The sequence below is a fragment of the Equus caballus genome, chromosome 19 (assembly GCF_041296265.1).
Source record: "Equus caballus isolate H_3958 breed thoroughbred chromosome 19, TB-T2T, whole genome shotgun sequence".
NCBI classification, from domain to species: Eukaryota; Metazoa; Chordata; class Mammalia; order Perissodactyla; family Equidae; genus Equus; species Equus caballus.
Window position 1 is genome coordinate 64,373,585 of NC_091702.1, and position 21,656 is coordinate 64,395,240.

The following is a 21,656-nucleotide window of genomic DNA, read 5'->3' on the forward strand; positions in this document are numbered from 1 at the left end:
CCACTGACAGCCTGCTGGGAGTGCCGTTGTAAGTGGTGAACTGCTTGTAAGATTCTCTCTGTCTTTGATTTTGATGGTTTTATTACAATGTGTCTTGGACAATATCTTTCAAAGTTGAATTTGCTTGGGGTTTTATGAGTTTCATGAACTTGGATGGTCAAAATCTCCCTAGATTTGGGAAGTTCTCAGCCATAATTTCTTTAAATAAACTCACTGCCCCCTTCTCTCTCTTTTCTACTTCTGGAACTCTCATAATTCACAGATTGCTTCTCTTGATAGTATCTCGTAGTTCATAGGCTTTCTTCACTCTTCCTCATTCTTTTTTCTTTCTTCTCCTCTAACGGGATAATTTCAATGGTCCTCTCTTCTGCTTCACAGATTCTTTCTTCTGCTTGATCAATTCTCCTGTTGATGCTATTGCGTTTTTCATTTCAATCGTATTCTTCAGCTTCAGAAGTTCTGTTTGGTACTTTTTTATGATTCTGGGTTTTGTTGTTAAACTTCTTATTTTGTTTGTATATTGATTTCCTGATTTCATTGAATTACCTTTTGTGTTTTCTTGTAGCTCATTATGCTATCTTAAAACAGCTGTTTTGAATTCTTTTTTTATTGCAGTAACATTGGATTATAACATTATATAGCTTTCAGATGTACATCATAATATATTTCAAGTTCTGTGTAGATTACGTCATGTTCACCAGCCAAAAACTAATTATAGTCCATCACCACACATGTGAGCTTAATCCCCCTTTTGCCCTCCCCCCTCCCCCATTCCCCTGTGGTAACCACCAATCGAATCTCTGTTGCTATGTGTTTGTCGTTGTTTTTATCTTCTACTTATGAGTGAGATCATATGGTATTTGACTTTCTCTCTCTGACTCATTTCACTCTGCGTAATACCCTCAAGGTCCATCCATGTTGTCACACATGGCTGGATTTCATCATTTCTTATGGCTAAGTAGTATTCCATTGTGTGTAAATACCACATCTTCTTTATCCATTCGTCCCTTGATGGGCACCTAGGTTGCTTCCAGGTCTTAGCTATTGTGAATAAGCCTGCAGTGAACATGGGGGTGCATGTATCTTTATGCATTCGTGTTTTCATGTTCTTTGGATAAATACCCAGCAATGGAATAGCTGGATCATATGGTAGATCTATTCTTAATTTTCTGAGGAATCTCCATACTGTTTTCCATAGTGGCTGCACCAGTTTGCACTCCTACCAGCAGTGTATGAGGGTTCCCTTCTTTCCATATCCTCTCCAACACTTGTTGTTTCCTGTTATAGCCATTCTGACCGGAGTGAGGTGATACCTCATTGTAGTTTTGATTTGCATTTCCCTGATAGCTAATGATGTTGAACATCTTTTCATGCACCTGTTGGCCATCTGTCTATCTTCTTTGGGGAAATCTCTGTTCAGATCTTTTGCCCATTTTTTAATTGGGTTGTTGGTGTTTTTGTTGTTGGGGCATATGAGTTCTTTGTATATTTTGGATATTAACCCCTTATCTGATAGATGGTTTGCAAATATCTTCTCCCAATTGTTAGGTTGTCTTTTCGTTTTGTTGATGGTTTCCTTTGCTGTGCAGAACCTTTTTAGTTTGATGTAGTCCCATTTGTTTATTTTTAATTTTATTTCCCTTGCCCGGTCAGACATGGTACTTGAAAATATGCTGCTAAGACTGATGTCTAAGAGCGTACGGCCTATGTTTTCTTCTAGAAGTTTCATGGTTTCAGGTCTTACATTCAAGATTTTAATCCATTTAAGCTTGTGTAGCTTCTCTCTATCCTGTAATGAAGGAGGCTAAGTGCTGACAGTTCCCCTTTTGCTTTCCCAAGGGCAGTGCTAAAAGTGGTCTGTGATTTCTCCCCAGCCTGCAGATTCAGGCCTGCTTTCTGTGTCTGCTCACCAGCTGTCTGTCAAAGCTTGCTCTCTCTGATGTGAGGAGTGCACACAAGGAGTTGGCCATGGGGTGGAGCAGGGTGTGGGTGAGGTGTGCAGAGCACTGGGGGCGCTCATGGTCTGGGGGAGATCCGTAGGGGAGGCATCTCAGCAGCTCAGCTCAGGCCTCCCGATGGAGTCTTTGAAGTGGTCAGGAAGATCTGAATCCCTTTGATAGGTTCAGAGTCCTGGCTGCTGTTCTCCCAACCACTCACTGCCACCTGGTTGTGCAGCTCACGACTCAGGACTCTGGGTAGAGTGAGAGAGGAACAGGCCTCCTTAGCAGCATCTTGCACAGCTGGGGAGGCTGGACACTCACACCCTCTCGCTTTCCCCTGTGGGAGAAATCACGAGCTGAGAAGGGCTCTCTTCGCACAGAGCTGTGCCGCCTTGGGGCAGGCTGATGCAGGTAAAGTCAGAGCATTCCTCTCACCCTCTCCAGTGTGTCCAGACTTGGATTTCTTTGCTCCAGTGGTATGCTAGAACTTCTCCGCTGGACTCCTGGACTTCCACAAAGCCTCTCTCATCTGTGGGTGATTGTCCTAGTTAGTGTTCTTCAGGGGCTCTGCGGCTGTGGCCCAGAGGGGCTGGAGCCAGTTTGTAGGCCACTTCAAGGTCTGCAGCTGCGACTGAGGTCTGTATGCCTATTACACATGCGCATGTGGGCAAGACTCCTCCTGGGTCCCTTCTTGTATGGTGCTGGATCCCACAGCTTCCACAAAGGCACTTTGTCCATGGATGGACGCCAAATTATTGTTTTGCCGGGGAGGAGGGTGGCAACGAGCGAGGGATGTCTTATTTGGCCATCTTGCTGTCATCACTCTGGTCCATTCTTGAGGAACCAGAAAATTTTAGACCCTGTAGGCAGAAATACCAGGCAGCTTTGTGTGTGTGTTTGGTACTAGGTTATATAGGAGCACCCTGCACACAGGTTGGTGATCACAAGCTGCCTCCATGTCATAGAGTTAAACTCTGCGCCTGGTGGTTTTTGTTGTTAGTGCCATGGCATCAATTCTGACTCCTAGTGACCTTGTGTACAACAGAGTGGAACCCTGCCTGGTCTTTTTTGCACTATCCTGGTGATTACATACGCTTAAAATACTAAAATTTATGAGAAAAATGCCAGAAATCTTCTCCTTGGTTAGATCATCTTTTTGGCCTCACTCTTGAACCAAGCCTTACTATCCTCAGGTTCATTGCTTGGGAATTTCTTGTCCTGGAATCTTTCTCTTTCTCTATGGATCATTTGCAGTTACATCTGGTCCTTCGAAGGTGGCCTTCAGCTCCTTCTTTCTGTTACGTGTAGCCTGCTTTTCTCCCGTACATTTCACTTCAGCAGACTCAGGTTGTCAGGCTCACGTCTAATTCCCAGATGTGTCTTACTTCTATTTCTTTTTTTGATCAAGCCCACATTGTCAAAAATATTTACTAGTATTGCATCATCCACTTTTCATCACTTTCCTTGTTCCTTTCTAGATTTTTTATTTTTAATTAAATTTAACCAGAATGATACCATTTTTGGTTCATGTTGCTGTTGTTGTTTCAGTTGGTTCTCATTCCTTCTTTGCTGGTCATTTGTATTTTATTATGAATTATGTAATCACCTTTGGACAGAAATGATTCACACTTTTTTGGATTTTTAAATGCATTGCACTACAAAACATGGCTCAGTCTGGCAGGTTCTCAGTAGCAACAGAATCACCTGGATGGAGGTGTGTGCAGGGCTGAGGCAGTGAAAAAGGGACGTTGAGGTGTGCAGAGACTAAGAACAGAGAGAAGCCGTCCCCGCCCACTGGGCTATGGCAAGAGGGGAGGGCTGTTGCCAGAGCCCAGTGAGAGCTGGAGCTGCAACTTTTAACATGGACTGATCTCATAGGATTAAATAATTAGCATGTTCAAGGATTGTGTTTCTGTCTGATTTTCTATTCCTGAAGCTAAATTTTAAGATGAGGTTAGTACTCTGTTAGTAAAAAGTCACTAGAAAGAGATAATTCTATTTTGTAAGTGTGATGCTATTTCACAGATGTTGCTGTCCATTTGAGGTAATCAGACCATATTTTGATGTGATGATGTTTCTTATCAAAACAAAAAACCTTAATTAATTAAATATCTCTCAGAATGATGAATAAAATTGCTAATTATTCTTTGCTGCTGTGGGCAATGTGCTTAGGTCTTTGACAACAAATTACAGATATTAGTAACTTCTGTGTATTTAAAGTATTTACGCTAATAAGAGAGAGAGAGAAAGGAACTGTCTACAGTAAGGGAGACAATATTTTCTCCCACAAATTCGCTTTGTTTGGGATCTTTTAAATAGGTTCTCTCAAGTGTCCCCTCTTTACAGGGGAGACTCAAGAGGTACATGGTTTTTCTGTAGATTTTCTAACTAGCAAGTGGTTGAATTGGGGTTTGATTACAGATCTGTTTGATTCTAGAGCCCTGTTCTGCTCCCACCCAATATTGCACTGCCTCTTTATCCCTAGAAAGTCTGGGGATGTAGATAGGTAGGTGTGTTTGAAATGATTTTTATGTTTCCCTTATCTCCCATATGATTTGACCTTTTTTCCCCCCAGGATAATACCCTTCAAGCTGAATGGCTCTCAGCAGATGAATCCACCACCAGGAGTGTTTCACCACTTGATTTCAGCTCTGGTCCTCCCTCAGCCACTGGCAGGGAACGCTGGTCAGAAAGCCCTGGGGGTGATCTAATGTCTACACCCAAATTAGCCTTTTCCTCAAAGGTGGGCCTCAGTTCTTCTGTAGGGGTGTTAGAGGTGAGCAGCTTGACTCTTGATTCTGTCACCACAGCAGCGCTTCAGACTGGCTTGCCTGTGGCTTCTGAGGAAAGGACTTCTGGATCTTACTTATTAGGAGATGGTGAGGAATTCTAATCACTTTTCATACTTCTTTACTTTATTGTGTCAGATGACAAGGGCTTTGAAGACAGGAAGAGACTAGGGTTAATAGAGAAGCATGGTAGCATCTATCAGGAAGAAATGTTTTGGGAATGTTGTGTGAGAAAGGGAACAATCAGATTTAATTGGTTTGACTGGAGAGTCCAAATAAATCAAGTATTTGAAGATGAATTGTTTCGATAGCAGATGTCTTGTTATCCTCAGGGCAGGGGTGTATATTCACAAGTGATTCTAGCACACCACAAAAACATAATCATATCTTCTTGTTTGCTGCATATAGTAGAGTAAAAGTCAGCATCTGTCCTTCCTAACCTAATGGGAAAAGCAAGTAGCTGGTTTTATTGAGAGAAGTGGGAATTTTGGCAACTCTTTAGTTCTAATAAAAAGTAATTTCTAATGGAAAACTTTACTTTTAGGTTTAACTGAAGTTGAAGAGTTGGAAGATTTTCTTTCTATTGATCCATTGCCTTCAGGTTCTTTCACTCATCCTGTGCCAAAAGAAACAGTACCATCCATGGAAGACTCTGGGGTGTCCTTGACATCCTCACCGTATCAGGTCTCCTCTGTCACATTAGATCTTCTTGATAAAGAAATAACTACACCTTTTGGCTTGGACTCTTTGACTTCCAAAGTCAAAGGCCAATTGGAAGTGAGCACTTTGATGCCAGACATATCCATGGACAAAGAGTTCATATTTGAGAGTGGTTTAGGGTCAGGGTCTGGGCAAAAGGTGAATCTGATTACTTGGCCATGGAGTGAGACTTCACCAGAGAAGAGCACTGAACCACTGTCCAAGTCATGGCTTGAAGATGGGGATTCACTTCTTCCAACTGAGGATGTAGATGAGAGACTAGGTATAGATGACAAAATAGATTCCACACACCAAAGTATTGAACATTCAGAATATGGGGATTTTGATAGATCCCCAAGCTTTGTGGAGGAAGAGCCTCTTGGTGGACCTGCTGTGCCTATCTTTGCAGCAGAGACCACCACTCAATCTGCATCTCTAATTCTCTCCAAGCACACATCAGAGATATCTGATGTTGATCATTACTCAATTACCAAAGCACCTCCTCCTCTGACATCTACAGCAATCTCTGCTTCTACTGATAAGCCAGATCAAGTAGAACCCTTTCTAAAGGAGGATATGGAACAAACTACAGAATCATCCAACAGTGAATGGTTTGACAGCAAGGTTTCAGTAGTGAAGCCAAGTATGCAACCTTTGTGGACCACATTGCCAGAATCAGAAGTAGTTTGGGCAAAAACTTCTTCCCCAGAGAAGTTGTCCAGAGACACATTGGCAGGCACACCACAGAGTACTGACAAGCTCTGGTTGAAAGCTTCCGTGACACAGTCTGCCAAATTGCCTCCAACCACAAGCTCCACCCTCCTGGAGGATGAAGTAATCATGGGCGTACAGGATATCTCACTAGAACTGGACCACATGGGCACAGGTTACTATCAGCCTGAGCTAATCCCAGAGGAAAATGGCAAGGCTGGTAGTTACATGGAAATGTCTACAAATGTTCACTCCACAGAGTTGGCTATTGTGGCTTGGCCCACAAAAGGAGGTGACTTGAGTCATAACCAGACCACAGGAGCTTTGGTGGTTTTCTTCAGCCTCCGAGTGACTAACATGATGTTTTCAGAAGACCTGTTTAATAAAAACTCCTTGGAGTACAAAGCCCTGGAGCAAAGGTTCTTAGAATTGGTAAGCACAAGAAGTGAAACGTGGGCATTAGTGAATAGTCATGTATGAACCACCCCTGTTTCCCCTCAGTGCATTAGATCTGAGCCGAGGAACATGTGGTCTGCTGTGGGCATTCATTTCCTATCATCCACAAATAGCATCATGGCCTAGAGTTGGTAGGAAAACAGTAGGACAGATGGATTCTAGAAATGGAAACACAAATGTGGCATGAGGATGATGTGACACCTTAGTTGTTGAACTCTCTATGTGTCTAAAACTCTGTGAGGGGTTTCTCAATATCACTGTGAGTATCTCATGACTCTCAAATAATTCACAATTTATACTTTTGTTGATGAACAGTTTAAATAATGTAAATAGAATACAATTTGGAAAAGTAGAGGAGGGGTTCATCTTTGTTTGTTTTGGGATGTGTTGGACCAAATGCAAAACCTTGTCAGTAAACTGACTACTTTTCATGTGTTGCAGCTGGTTCCCTATCTCCAGTCAAATCTCACAGGCTTCCAGAACTTAGAAATCCTGAACTTCAGAAATGGCAGTGTTGTGGTGAATAGCCGGGTGAAGTTTGCCAAGTCTGTCCCTCGCAATGTCAACAATGCAGTGTACATGATCCTGGAGGACTTTTGCACCACTGCCTACCAAACCATGAACTTGGCTATTGATAAATACTCTCTTGATGTGGAATCAGGTAATGATACTGAATACTTGGTGGAATCCAGTGATTATTCTTGTGTATTTTCTTCTACATTGAGTCAAGGTGAATTCAGTACTTTGGAGGAAAAAGAGTACTGTGTCAGGGAAATTTTCAACTTGTTGACAAGTAGTAAACTATTTCTTCCAATGACATCAATATCATTCTCTTTTCAAAAGGATTATCCACACATGTTATCTTTACTCGCTCACCTCCCATTCCCTTTTCTCCCTGCTCTGTCTTGCTCTCTCTTTTACTTATCCACTGGATCTGTTCTTGCTACATCTCTACGTTACCATGCCCAATAGATCTGGACTCTCTTCCCTACTGTATTGTTTTCCTAAGTTGTTTTATCCATTCCCATTATTTTAAGTCTCATATAAATGTTATTGTCTGTTATTGTCTGAGCTCCAGCATCAATATCTAACTACTTACTTGATGATCTCAACTTGGATGTATTCTATGTATATCAAACTTAAGATGTCTATGAATGAGCTCTTGTTTTCCAAGTCTCCCCTCCTTCTGGCTAAATCTACTCCTTATTTCAGCTTCTCCATTTCAATAAGTGGAAACTCTATCCACTTAGCTACTTAAGCCAGAAACCTGGGAAGACATTCTGAGACCTCAGTTTCCACCACCCCCAACGTTCAGTCTCTCACTGAACTTATATTGATTCTGAATTCTAAATGTGTCTTAAATCTATGCTCTTCTCTCTGTCTCCACTGCCCCTACTCTACTCCAAGCCACCATCATCTCTCATTTGGACCAGTTTCCCCATTGTCTCTCTTGTTCCCCTTTCCTGTCCATTCTCCAGGCGGTAGCCATAGTGCTCCTTCTAAAACATCAGTCAGATTACTTAACTTTCCTGCTTGAGACACTTCAGTAGCTGCCTGATTCAGTAGCCATAAGACCTGGTCCCTATCTTCTTCTCAAAATCATCCAGTGAAATTAACCTCTTTGCCCACCCATGTTCTAATCAAACTAGCTTGTTTTTTGTTCCTCAGATACAAAAAACTTTTCTTGCCTTAAAGCCTTTGCACACACTGTCCGCTTTGCCTGAAACTCTTTCCCCTCTTGGCTGACTTCCGCTTACCCTTTATGCATCAGTTCCAGTGTCTGTTCCTCAAGACTTTCGCTGACTCACTCATAATATAGGTTGAATTTCTCCTATTAGCCTTTCTTGTAACATCATATTCTTTTCCCCTGTAGAGTTTATAACTATCCTCAAACTTTGTTCTCTTTTTCTTCCCCCATACCAGAGGACAGTGTTTTTGAGTAGGAGTAAGGTAGAACGTCTGGATTTGTATTTCTCCAGTGCCTTCTACTCTTAAACTGGTTTGGAAGTCAGCCCTATTCCTTAACTTGGAAAGAAGCCTTTGAAATCCTTGAAGGACCATTATTCATTGAAAGTGAGAAAAATGAGTTAGCTAATCCCCCAATATCCAAATCTCTTGCCACTTGAGTTTTCTAGGGCTGTTTGTGCGTTCCTTGCCATGTGGTGTAGTGGAAGAAGCAATGAATTATAATTTGGAAGGCCTGGTTTCTTGCCTCTGCTCTGCCATTTATCATTTGTGTGATCCTACATGAGCCATTTTATCTCTGAGCCTTAGTCCCTCTTATATTAAATGGGGATAGTATTACCTGGCCTTTTTATTTCATGATCTATTCTAAGGATTAAACCAATAACATATAAAAGCATTTGACTAGCCATATAAGTGCAAGAAGTTATGATTTGTAAAACTTTTGCAAAAGCCAGTCTACTTTTTAAAGAGAAGTACAATAAATGAGATCGTTTACTTCAGTTTTGTGTATGACTCGTACGTCAGCCGCATGGCACGTCATCTAGGTTCATAGGGTTACCTTTTTCTTTAACATTCAAATGAACTGATATTAGCCTCTCCCGTGTGCAAGTGTAAAATCCGCATCCATGGCCTTCTTAATATCTCTAGGAGTTTTCAAGGATCTTAAATATCTCTTCATCACTTCTGGCTCTGAGTTCCTCTGCTGAATTTCCAGTCTCACATTTCTCTTGACCGCTGTGCTGGTTCTTTATGTTAACTCAACACAGATCACAGTCCATTTTCGATGTTCCCAAAGCACCTCAACACAAGGCAGATGAGTCTATCAGATGCTTGCTGATGATGTGAAGGTGACGGAGGAGGCTTTTTCATAGCACAGTAGATGGCTTTAAAATATCACCGTGGCACAAATAGCCTAAAATTCCTCGGCCACCCTTTCAAAGGCATATCTTACTGCCTAACTTTTTCTCTAGGACCCAGCCAGCTACCATGTTACTTGTTACTCTGGCTGCTCTGGCTGTCTTCCCAGACCCTCTTCATGTTTCCTCCACTCTCATTTTCCTGGACCCATCAATTCTTCTCTTTGCCTGGCCCTGGAAAGCCAGAAAGTAATTCATTCTATAATTTAGCTTCCTATCCCAAGCTTAGCTCCAGGACTGCTTTTGTTTTCTCATAAAGTCATTAAGATGCTCCTCCAAACAGAGGGCCATCTATTCTGGACAGCCACCTTTAACCTGCACAAAGGACTGGAAAGAGACTTTAAAACGACAATCTTATTTACTTAATTAAACTAGTAGTCTTGGTCTCTCTCAGTCTGGAAGCAAAAGTGAGCAACATTGATCTTTTTCTTCTTATAGATTCTGTTTTCCTCCCCCCCCCCCCACCACCCACACCCGTGGAATGGTCACAAAACTTTAGAATTTTAAAAGAGAATTTTCCTACTACATGTGTATTTTCAGTTAAAGGCCTTGAGATTAAAATATTATTTTATCTCCAGAATGGCTAGAGACAAGATTGACTTGTCTTTTGCCAAACTTGTTTTCGCATGCAGTGTTTCAGAAACTCTTGAACTTCCGTCAACAAAGAGGAGCTGTGCAATGGTAATCCTTCCCACCCTTACCCTCACTGCTAGGCCAAGATTAGATTATTTTCTGCTTTGAAAGTCACAAAATGAATACCAGGATAAGGATGTAAAGACTTAGGAAATGCACAGTGGAATCCTGCTGTGGAGTCCCCTTGTAGAAACTGTTCATCTGTTGGCACATTTGTATGGTCTCCTTGTTATGTGAGCTTCTTATCCGTGGTCCCTTGTGTTAGATTCCTAGGGCTGCTGTAACAAAGGCCCCAAACTGGGTTGCTTCAAACAGCAGAAATTTATTCTCTCAGAGTTCTAGAGGCTAGAAATCCAAAATCAAGGTGTTGGCAGGCCATATTCCCTCTGAAGGCTCTAGGAAAGAATCCTTCTTTGCCTCTTCATAGGTTCTGGTGTTTACCTGTCATCCTTGACATTCCTTGGCTTGTAGATGTATTGCTCCACTTCCTGCCTCCATCTTTATATGGGCTTCTTTCCTGTGTGTCTATATCTCTGTGCCCAAATTTCCATTTTCTTATAAGGACAGCAATTGTTGGAGTAGGAGCCCACCCTAATCCAGTATAACCTCATCTTAAGTTGGTTATGTCTGTAAAGACCCTATTTCCAAATAAGGTCATGTTCTGAGATTCTAGTTGGACATGAATTTGCAGGGGGACATATTCAACCCAGTACATCCCCCATTCCTATACAGGGCCAAGAAAGATCAGCTGCAGAGACCCTCCAAACTCCAAGTCCACAGATTTGTGGAAAAGGTCTTTAATCTCTAGAGTAGCAAGGAAATCATTGATTCTCAAAGCAATACTAATTTATCTGGAAACTGAGAGTCTATGCTCTTTGTTTTTTAACCCCGACCCTTAGCCTTCTAGCTAAACTTTATGCTTTTTCGTATAGATGAGTTTATGGGTCATTTCTACTTATTTCCTCTGTTTTTGGTATCTGTGTCACCATTTGCCTATTTGCAATTCACAGATTGCCATTCACTAGTGAAGAACATATAGTGGAACCATGATAGGATGGAAGACCCATCCATCATCAATGTCTTATATCATTTTTGACTTTTTCTTGTCCTAATTAATTTTTTAAAAATTGTCATTTTCTCTCATCAATTAAAAGTGAAATTACTGAATCCAAAATACTGTTGGGCATGGCCTGAGGAGGTGCAAGGCTGACTTATTTTCCTAACGGTGGCTTTCACAAGTCTTGAAACATTTGAGATTGGTTCTTAGGCTACTCTTATTGGGCTATGCCCATCCCTGAGGCTCCCTGGTGGCGACCCTCCCTGGGTGGTTCCTCTCTGGATCTGTCTCCCATCCCGTGTTCTCACTGTGGGGCAGGGCATGTCACATCATTTGCAGAGTGGAGGTGGACTAGAGCAGGATAGGGTTGGTGCAAATGAATGGTACATGAAAACTGTGTGTAAGTGAGAGCTACAATTACATGGCATGGATTTTAAAGCTTCTACATGCTCTCTAGGTAAAACATGTAGAGGCTTACCCAGGTGATTGGGTTTTATGACTTGGCTCCAGATTTCAGAGAAATTTGACCAAAGCTCGTCAATCAAGGATGAGTCACAAATTTTTTGTGGTATTGGTGGTGATGGTGTATTTTAATGGTTCAGAGAAAGGAGATTGTCCCATGGTACTTGGTTGGGGGAGAGACTTAGTGGAGGGGCTTCATATACCCCAATTCCTGTATTTTGCCTTTCCTTGCATCATTCTCTGGTTTGTTTGATGTTTTAGGTGATCAAGCCAACCCTTGCAAGTTTCAGGCATGCAATGAATTTTCTGAGTGTTTGGTCAACCCGTGGAGTGGAGAAGCAGAGTGCAGATGCTACCCTGGGTACCAGAGTGTGAAGGAACTGCCCTGTCAGAGTCTCTGTGACCTACAGCCTGACTTCTGCCTGAATGATGGAAAGTGTGACATTATACCTGGACATGGAGCTATTTGTAGGTATGTTGTGATTAGGGATTTTAGCTTCACAAGGTTATAGATACTTCCTCTGAAGAAAAGGGGTCTACACCTGATTTCAGGATAATCACAGCAGTATTTATTATAGAAGTTATATCTGGGCAATAGATGGGTGCCATCTAGTTCTCACGTGCAGATTGAGCCCATTAATGGGCCTGAATTATACCCAGTTCAAATGGTTATTTTATTTTATGCTCTTAGGAAGCTGTAAGAGAAACATTGTCTAAATGCGTCCTCCTGAGAGTGCCTGGTGTAGTTTGGACCGAACTTTGTACGTTCTTCGTGGTGTCTACAAGGCAGTTGGTGCTCAAGTTATGTTTAGGTGTAAGATCAACACTTTACACTGTATCTGAAACTGAAAACAAAGGAGTTTGTTCTTTTCAGATTATATTTTTAATGGCTTTGGGCTGCTCTTGGTCCTACTGAGTATTCAAAAATAAAGAAAAGCAAGTATTTAAAGTCTTTGAAGTTGTGACAAATACATTTTCTTTTAAGTACTTGAGATCCATTTTTTAAAGGTAGATCCTAAGAAAATAGAGCAGAGAAATGAGCACATTCAGGTGGCCTGACAAGCCATCCTGCCAAATGTTGGCATAGATGCCGAAAACAGAGGAAATAGGTGGACATGATCTAGATTCTTCTATAGGAAAAAGTGTAAAGTTTAGCTAGAAAACTAAGGGGAAAAATAGTCTCTCAGTTTCCAGAGAAATTAATATTATTTTGAAAAGCAGTGATTTCCTTGCTGCTCTGGGAATGGCAGAGATTTCTGCACAAGTGTGTGGCCTTGGCGTTTGGAGGATCTCTGCCATGTGATGAAAGGCCTCAGGAAGTCTGCACACCTGGGTTCTAGACCTGGCTCTGTTGCTGGCTAACGGTGTGATCTAATCAAGTTACTTTCCTTCCTGGGCCTGTTTCTCATTGTCCATAAATATGGAAATTGCATAGAATACTTTCTTTAAGTCTATTCAATCTTTTAGTCAGTCATTTATAAGTAGTCGAGGACCTCCTGGGTCTGTGCCAGGCACTTGCACAGCCCTAAATCGTATGATGTACATTCTGCGATTCACTGAGGCCTCGTGTGGTCAGCCTCTGTTTCTCTACCTTTCCCCAGTCCCACCCGAGGTTCTGCTGTTAACTGCTGCTTTCAGTAGAGTGATTCTGTTTTGGGGCTTGGTCACTGCTCGTTACAGATGCCGAGTGGGTGACAACTGGTGGTACCGAGGGGAGCATTGTGAGGAGTTTGTGTCCGAGCCCTGGGTGATTGGCATCGCTGTTGCCTCCCTGGTTGGACTTCTTCTCATCTCTTCTGCTGTTGTCTTCGTCCTCGTCAAGATGCTTCAAGCTCAGTATGTTAGGAGAGAAAGAGAGCGGCCCTTCCGGTAAATAAGGAAAATTGTTCTCTGGTGGAATGAATGTTCTTTGTATTCATTTGTTTAGTACTTACTATCTGGCAAATATTGGACAAGGCTCTGGGTAGCAGGGAGAGAGCTGTAAAGTTGAGTAGAAATCTGGTCCCTGTCTTCACAGGGTGTCAGACTGGACACAAGCGTAAAGCAGCAGTGTGAGTAAGAGGCTGAGGGGCCCAGAAGAGGGAGGAAGTCGTCCTGCCTGGGAGAGAGAGTCTTTGATGCTTTGACGATGGTTATGATGTTTGCCTACACAGAAGAGTAGCTGTGTGCTGCGGGTGGGTGGGACACTTCCTAGCCAGCTGAATGAGGGTGAGCAAAGTCAGGGGCATGCATGAGTCTCAAGGCACACTGAAGCCGTGGCATCATGGGGCGTTGCTAGAAAGCCTGTTTTCATGGTTGGGGAGGGGTTGGAAGGGTGATGGAGACGAGGTGAGGCCCTTGTGTGAGGACCCCATCTGTTAGTTTGTCCCCCTTGGGCTCATTCCAGTGATAATTAGCCAGTTTTTAAATCTAGGTAAGACACTGACAAGGCATGAAATCTGGTTCTCTTTTAGTTAAGCGTAACTTCATTGATGGAGGGCGTAAACCCTGGACTGCTTGCTAGACTAGCCATCTAAGGACCTTTCGGTTGTTAGGTGATCGCAGTCCCTGGCTATACGTTGCTTCTGTGCTTCTAGTCTGTAGGAGCTACTGCTTCCGGTCTGGGTTCCCTTCCCTCACCCTCAGGCTTGGCTGAGGGGCCCCCTCCTAGGTCCCTGGAGCACCCAGGACTTTCTTCCCCCATTGTTCTTACACGTTTATTGAGCCTGACTTGACTTAGACTGCCAACTCATTCTGGAGAGGGACTCCAACAAACTCTTTGTATCATCAGCATCTAGACCAGTCCTAGGCACATAATCAATGCCCAGTAAATATTTATAGACCTGAGTTGAATTTAATTGAGGCCCAGTGCCTCCATATTTATCTTTTGATCAGATTCTCTGTGTGGTTACACACTGATTTTTGATTTGTCAACTCTGGGAAAGATGGAGCCATATTTGTTTAATGAAATGCTATCTATTGGCAGACATATTTCCCCTTCAACATTGATTGAGTGCCAGGCACTGTGGGGCAAATAGCAATGAATGAGACATGGCACAGTTCCACAGGGCACTAGCCATGTAATTGAGGAGATAATAAGATAACACCTGATAAATAATTTTTGAGATTGATCTGGATAGTTTTCATAGTCATCTCCCCCCATTTGTATCCAGTTCACCTCTTTTTCTTACCCAACAGAAATCTTGCTGTAGGTAAATAGTCTCCCAAGTAGTTGAGGATCCGAAGAAGAACCTGAATCAACCATGCTTTTCTTTATGTGGCTTCAGCAGGCAGCCTGACAGCCTCTCATCCATTGAAAATGCTGTGAAGTCCAACCCTGTGTATGAAAGACGTGTGGTCGGACTTGAGCAGTGCAGGGGAGCCTATCCTCAGCATCCCTTCTGCAGCTCTGCAGGCGGAGAGGTGATGGGCGGTCTGAGCAGGGAAGAAATCAGACAAATGTATGAGAACAGTGAGCTTTCCAGAGAGGTGAGAAATTTTGCTCTGCTGCTGCTGCTGCTGGGGGTGTGTGTGTATGTGTGTGTGCGCGCACAGGCACGTACGTGGGCTTCAAGCAAGGATGAAAATGGTTTCATGATTGCTTTTTTGCCTTGTGATATCTCCCAGTTGACGTGGTATGTAGAGGGTATACAATTCTGAGCTGTACCTTATTCCCCACCCGGTGGTTTCTTGTTCTCTTATTGGCAGATGCCCTCTGTCCCCTCCCTCCCTTCCTTAGAAATGTCTGTCGGAGTTATTCAGAGCAGTTCACATCGTAGCCATACCTTCCGCCTCTCTGAAAATGCCGTTGTTCCTTGTAGTTCTCCCTGGATAGTCCGGAAAGCCACAATTCCTTATGAAAATTAGAGCTCCTTTTAAAAGGCTGTTGAGATTTTTCTATTGCAATGTATGGCCTCTTTTTCTTTTCTTTTCTTGTTTTTTAAAGGAAATTCAAGAAAGAATGAGAATTTTGGAACTGTATGCCAGTGATCCCAAGTTTGCAGCTTTTGTGAGACAACATCAAATGTAAGTGTATGACAGCGCCCTGACGCAGGTCCTGACAGTCTGCCTTAGAGAGGGGCCACCAGTGTGGGCACGCAGTTCCTGCCACATGACTGGGTTCTGTGAAAACCAGTTTCTATGAAGAGCATCTGAGTAGCCGTAAATCCTCACATATTTCAACATATCCATCCTCTTTCATCTCTGTAGACACCTTTCAGTGTGCTTTGAATTACACAGATCTCATTAAAGTGTGTCTCCTGCCTCTATCAATTTCCTCTTACGTTTCATTCTGTCTCTCTCCATTTGCTGTTCTTAGCATGCACTTTGGGCAGGTGTCTGTAGTTTTTTTTCCTTTGTTTCCCAGGGTCCATAACCAGACTTTACAAAAAATAAACTGTCTTGTAAAGAGACCATTATGGGCATTAGTTGAGTAGAGTGGGTGGGTTTATAATTTACCTTTGATGTTTGGTCCTAATGCTGCCCTCACAAGGGTGCCCCCTCGTGGTTGGGTCCCACCCAGGCCAGATATCTGCACCTGGCTTTTAGAAGAGAGCCAGAGCAACTCATCATTAGAAGGCAGTGCTCGTAGATGAAATTGGTGAAGGGTCTGGTTGGAGCCTCTGCCCCTTTCCTCCAGATCCTGTTTCTCTGATGGGCAGCCCCTCACTCGTGGTTCCTCTCTGATAGGAAGGGGCAGATTGACACGTAAAGAAACTGAGGAAGATGCCTTTCTAGTTCTACGTGACTGATGGAGAGTCCTTTAAAGATCTCCGAGCATCTGATTGGCCCCCCCGGGGGTGCTGCCAACCTTGTTGAATGCTGTCACAGCAATACTGCAGGGAGTCTACCTTGTAAACCAGGACACCCGCTCGTCCCCGCATCTCCAGCCAGCAGGTGGCCTGTGGCGTCACGTCGGTGGCACCCAATAGAAAGAACATGACTGATGTTTTTGTCTTTCCTAAGACCCTTTATGAGCCCTTCGGAGCCACTTGGCTGAATGTGTTCCCTGAATTAAAAATGCATCTCTTCTAGGCTAAGACATCCAAAGAAAGGATGCAGGAGAGCCTAAGGGACAGACAGATTGACTACATACTTCACTTTCTTCTGGTAAATTGTGGTGCATTAAAATAAACAAAAAAAATCCATGTAACAAAGAAGATTTAACCAAGAAGATCCAGTGAAACAAAAGAAAGTCCACAGAGAGACTATAACCTTAAGGGGGTCGTTCACCAAGGGGGCGTGGCGTTGAAACGTGTTAGAAACGTGTTAGAAACACATCATCCACACCACGTTTTCAGTTTCACTTAGGCTCAGAGTTTTCATCTTCCAGTAGCCCAGGAAAATAGTAATGGACTCGATTTAGGATTCAGTAAAAGCATTACTTGGTCTTTCTGGAGTGGATTTTTTTTTCTTTTTACTTAGCAAAGCACAGGACTTTCTTGTAGAGAAAGAAAATAGAAAGTATTGGTGATTTTAGGAACATAGCTTGTTGATGATATGTTACAACAAAAGTGCATTTCAGTACTTTCTTGCTTTTTCGATTAATGGCTTTTTGTTTTTCTCATGGCAGGGAAAAGCTTTAACCAAAACTCCTATTTTGAAACTGGTGAGAAGCCGAGAGAAGACGGAGATCACTTGTTACCTATGTCATGTAATTAGCCTGGATTTTGAACTCTGTTGGAAGAGGAGTTTTCTGTGAAAGAATTGAATTTGGGGCACAATTTTTTTTTTGTAGCATACAATTTCAGAATGTAGTAAGAGATGTGAAAATTTTTATACCAACAAAGACCAAAAGCTGTATTTAAGGAAACTCAAAACTGTATGAGAAAAAAGCCAGGTGTGGGCGTTGGGGCTGCCTTTGCTGTCTGTTTCTGAGTGTCTGAGGGTGTCTCTTGATGCCGGGGCCTCCGGTTTCCCAGCAGGAGGATGAGGCGAGACTGTTACAGGGGACAGAGGCCTAGGAAGTGAGCGTCTCGTAGCCTGTTGGTTCTCGTCAGCTGGAATGGCAAGCTTTGAAATAGTTTTAACATAGTTTATAGTCAGACATTTATCTCAGTAAAATATTAAGGGTTTCTTTTGGATCAAGCTGTTGAAGGAAGAGCCACCTTTTTGCTGCAGTATAGATTTAGGTGTGTACTTTATGCTTCTACCAGAGGTTTGAATTTCCTGAGCATGTTCATCAAGACCACATTACTGTTATGTCAAGTATGATAATATCCTGTTTTTATCGTTGTGAAGGACAATACATATGTATAAAGTTCAGAGGGCTCTCATTAGACTGAAGACGAATTTAATCATGTGGACAGAGAAGGAGAGGGTGTTGGGTCAAGGCCACAGCGCTGAGAATATACTTTGCCGATTGGTGGGTCACCTGAGTCCGAACAATGTGTCCCCTGACTCTGCTTCTGATGTTAAAGAGGTCCTGGGCGCACCCTTGCTTTTCTCTAGTTCCTAGTATATGAATTTGGAAAACAGCACTTAACTACCTCATATGTTATAGGTTAGCTTGTTTGCATTGCTTCTGCTTTGTGTAATATCTCGTGTCTAAATTAATTTCTGCTTACATGGAACATGACAGTTTTATTGCAATTTAAAAAAATTTTTAGTTAGGAAAAGTCCACATCTTATGTAAATTTTAACTGAAAATGGAAGTTTTCCTCTTTCCAAGTACTTTTTGAATGGGTAGCTGTGGCAGGGGCAAGGAGAGAGCCAAATAATTATCATTATTAATATTAAGTTGCATATGCAAATAGGTTGTTATTGACAGAGGTATTTTATATTAGATGTCTTCATGTTAGCCAAAACCATCTTGAACATTTTGATTTCTTTCTGACCAGACATAACTAACCAGGGATAGATTGACAATAAGATGAAATACTTGGTTCACTTATTTTTCTCAACTTGTTGACTGCCAATTTCACCCATTATGAGGACACCGAAAACTAAATCTCTGGGCTGAGTACATGCCACAGTAAAGCTATTGAAAGCCTTGAAGATATCCAGGTGTTCTGCAAAGTATGTATGGGTAGTGGGAGTGTGTGTGTGTGTGTGTGTGTGTAGGTAGTTCTCTTATCTCAGTATTGTCTTTCATTTCTTACTCACATAATAGATTCTCTGTAAGTTCAGCATAGGTACAAGCCGCTGCTGGGTTGTTTTCTACTGGGCCCATTTGGAAGGTAATTGATAATTGTCTTTAAAGCATATGAGTGTTAATGACATTTGTCACTACTAAATGCTTCATTTTATTTCTAAGACTTCCTCAGATTTCTCTTTAAGATTTTAAACTTTTTTCCTAAACTTATTTGTGTTAGATGAAAAAGAAAATTTGTTTTTATCACAAATGAACCCTAGAATGCAAGCTTTTGCATGTCTGCTTGCCGGCAGAGTTCTGGATGAACATAGAGATGAAGGTCACCACATGACACACTTAGGAGAAGCACCAGCTGAGCTGAAGGGGGATTGTTGTTTTCCAGAAGCCATGCAGTGAAGTGGGAATTTGAGAATTCTGACATATTGCTGTCTCTGATTTCCTTTTGTGTGACCTTCTCATGCAAGAGTAGATCACTTAGGTCTTTATGAGTGTCTGCCCCACGCCTGCTAAATGGAAGAGTAAAGGAACTGTGCTCTCAGGGAGAGACCCGGGCCTCAGGTCAGGAACAAGACTCTTGCCCTGCCTCTGTTAAGCTGAACCCCTGTGAGAAACATGGAGGAGGCAGATTCCACAGTAAAGATCCATGAAGTGCACGTTTCAAGGTCTGAAAGAGCTATCATTCTGACAGGACAAGCTACCCCAAAGAGCTTCTCTTTAAAAGAGCTTTCCCCAAGGTAATTTAATGGCAGGTAGCCATTTAAAAGGATTAGGCTGTATGATTGAAGAATGAATGTTCCGGTTATTAGGACATTTTCATTAACCTAGCAGTATAATATTTAATAAAATTACCATCTTATTTAAAAACAATAAAATGAAGTTAGCACTAACAGTGCATGGTAAATAACTCTAACTTTTTGGGGAGGTACATAAAGTGCTTTGGAGTCTTGTAGATACAGCCTTATAATTGAGTGTCCATACGTGATTCTTATTTTCCTGGGTTCTGGATTAAAGGGGACTTTATCTGATAAGTGAATAGGACTCCATTTCCACCATGACAATGTTAGGGGTATTCGTTCACATTTTGTGCCCTAAAGTCCCACTACTTTACCTAATAAAACAAGTGTGGGTTTACCTGATTTTATTCCCACCTCGTCTTTGTTTTTCCTCTGCAGTCTAGTCTCCAGGGGTTGGCTGCTCCCCTCCTCCCTCCTTCTTGTCCACATAGTGAATTGTAATGTAGTTGAACAACCCTGACTTCATATTACTTCTGACCAAAAGATGGAAACTGCACAAATATTCTTTGTAGGCTCTAAAAATATCTTGCTCGAATGTGACACCTGGGCTGGTTATTCATCTGCATGCTTGTTTTCTAGGTTTGCCTTCCATTTCATGATTCTTAGGTAGCTGGTATCTTTGTGTCATTTCCATGTTTTCAATCTATCAGCCTGTGAATTGAATTTCCATTTTGAAATGGGGAAGGAAGGCAACAAATTTATTCCATAAGGAAACAGCTGATTTAGGAGAATAACTTATCTTTCTTAAATTGAGATATTTTAGCCAAGAAAAATATGGGTCATTTTTTTTCTAAGATGTTTCTAATAATTCCCAGTAGGAACGGGTGGGGCTAGCCTTCCTCATTTACAGTCCAGCTGCAATGAGTCATGGATCCTAGCTCATTTTATTCCCAGGTGTGTAATAAATGCAGAAAAATGGTGTGAAGGTCACATTCCTCAGATCAATTGCATTGTGTTCCACAACAGATCCTGGTTGGAGTTGGGAAGGTGGGAGGGTATTGGAAAGTAATAGATAATTTAAAGAGTCTGCCTGGAAGTTTCCCTGACTCTTGCATGTTGTAAAACCTCACACTACTCCTATGATTTAATAAAGACACAGGTTAAACCACTCCCTTGGGGTAGTAAGACACAGGTTAAAGCCCTACCCTCAGCCGCACAATTACGGCGACAGCCTGGGTGGAATGATTCCTCATGCTGGCTTTTTTTCTCTCACTTATATTTAATTACGTTTTTAGAGATTAAGGTCATAAATAGAAAAGAAGTAACCATGATATCAGAGAATAAATTTATAACTATTTGTATATCATGACTATGTGATGATTCTGAAACGATTGTGTACATACATAATATATGTTCAATATGGAGTATGGAGAGTGAAGGGCTTGTCTTTTTCATTGTGTTTATAATGATATTTTACCCAAAGTATGGATCAGATAAGTTTATGTTACTGTACTGTTTCCTGAAATGTTCTAGTCTTAGTACTAGCTAATTAGAAATAAAAATCTAAAAGTCTTCATGTATATAAAAGGGTCTTTCTTTTTTCATGTATATAATTGTGGCATTTTCATTATTAATAAACTTGTCTTTCAAGAACCTTCCTACATTTTCTTGTCAACTGGAAGAAAACATTGTGGATTTTAGCAACAGTTGTGTTGTAATTACTGTTCAAAGATGAACACAATGCGAGCATGGTGTGGAAATGCAAAGCATTCCTTGATTCATCTTCGAGTGATGAGGATGAAGGAGAAACGGAGACAAACCTACAGCCCGTTGTTACCCCAGATTTTGTTGGTGGTTAATGATGCTGAGTCATTATTTGGCCTCTCTTGAACTTTATTCTTTTAAACTCTTAGAAATGTTCATTTTTTCCTCATCTGCTTAAGATGGGATGGAAAGAAAACTCATGGAATTGATTAAAGAAAGTTGGGGGTGGGAGCTAGCATCAGCTGTCCTGTAACAAGAGGAGGCATTGGTGAGCCGTCTAAGGACAGAGGAGCCGTTGAGTATGGTAACAGCAGTCTAAAGCAGTCTTGCACGGGAAGGGCGGGAGGATCAACCACTGCTTACCGAAGCATCAGAAACACCATCTGCGGGCCTTTTCCATCCTACATTTGTGTAATGTCTTGCTGGCAACAGGACATGAGGAAATCCTAAATCAGTC

General features: G+C 42.0%; 1 protein-coding gene across 12 annotated transcripts in view; it reads left to right on the forward strand.

The window, feature by feature from the left end:
• Positions 1 to 21,088, forward strand: part of IMPG2 (interphotoreceptor matrix proteoglycan 2) — a 66,800-nt gene extending 45,712 nt beyond the window's left edge. Inside the window, exons 11-19 of one of the 12 annotated variants that reach the window (XR_011429306.1) lie at positions 4,516 to 4,819; positions 5,274 to 6,571; positions 7,037 to 7,256; positions 11,891 to 12,101; positions 13,310 to 13,498; positions 14,896 to 15,097; positions 15,555 to 15,634; positions 16,298 to 16,717; positions 17,181 to 21,088. Coding sequence is in view for 9 of the 12 variants with exons in the window: in XM_014732916.3 (XP_014588402.3) it covers positions 4,516 to 4,819; positions 5,274 to 6,571; positions 7,037 to 7,256; positions 11,891 to 12,101; positions 13,310 to 13,498; positions 14,896 to 15,268 (2,595 nt within the window). In the remaining 3 variants the exon portion in view is untranslated. Of the gene's footprint in view, positions 1 to 4,515; positions 4,820 to 5,273; positions 6,572 to 7,036; positions 7,257 to 11,890; positions 12,102 to 13,309; positions 13,499 to 14,895; positions 15,408 to 15,554; positions 15,881 to 16,297 lie in introns of those variants that run through there. The other 11 variants (XM_023623859.2, XM_070243848.1, XM_070243849.1 and 8 more) reach the window with 11 other exon arrangements.
• Positions 21,089 to 21,656: the final 568 nt, after the last annotated feature.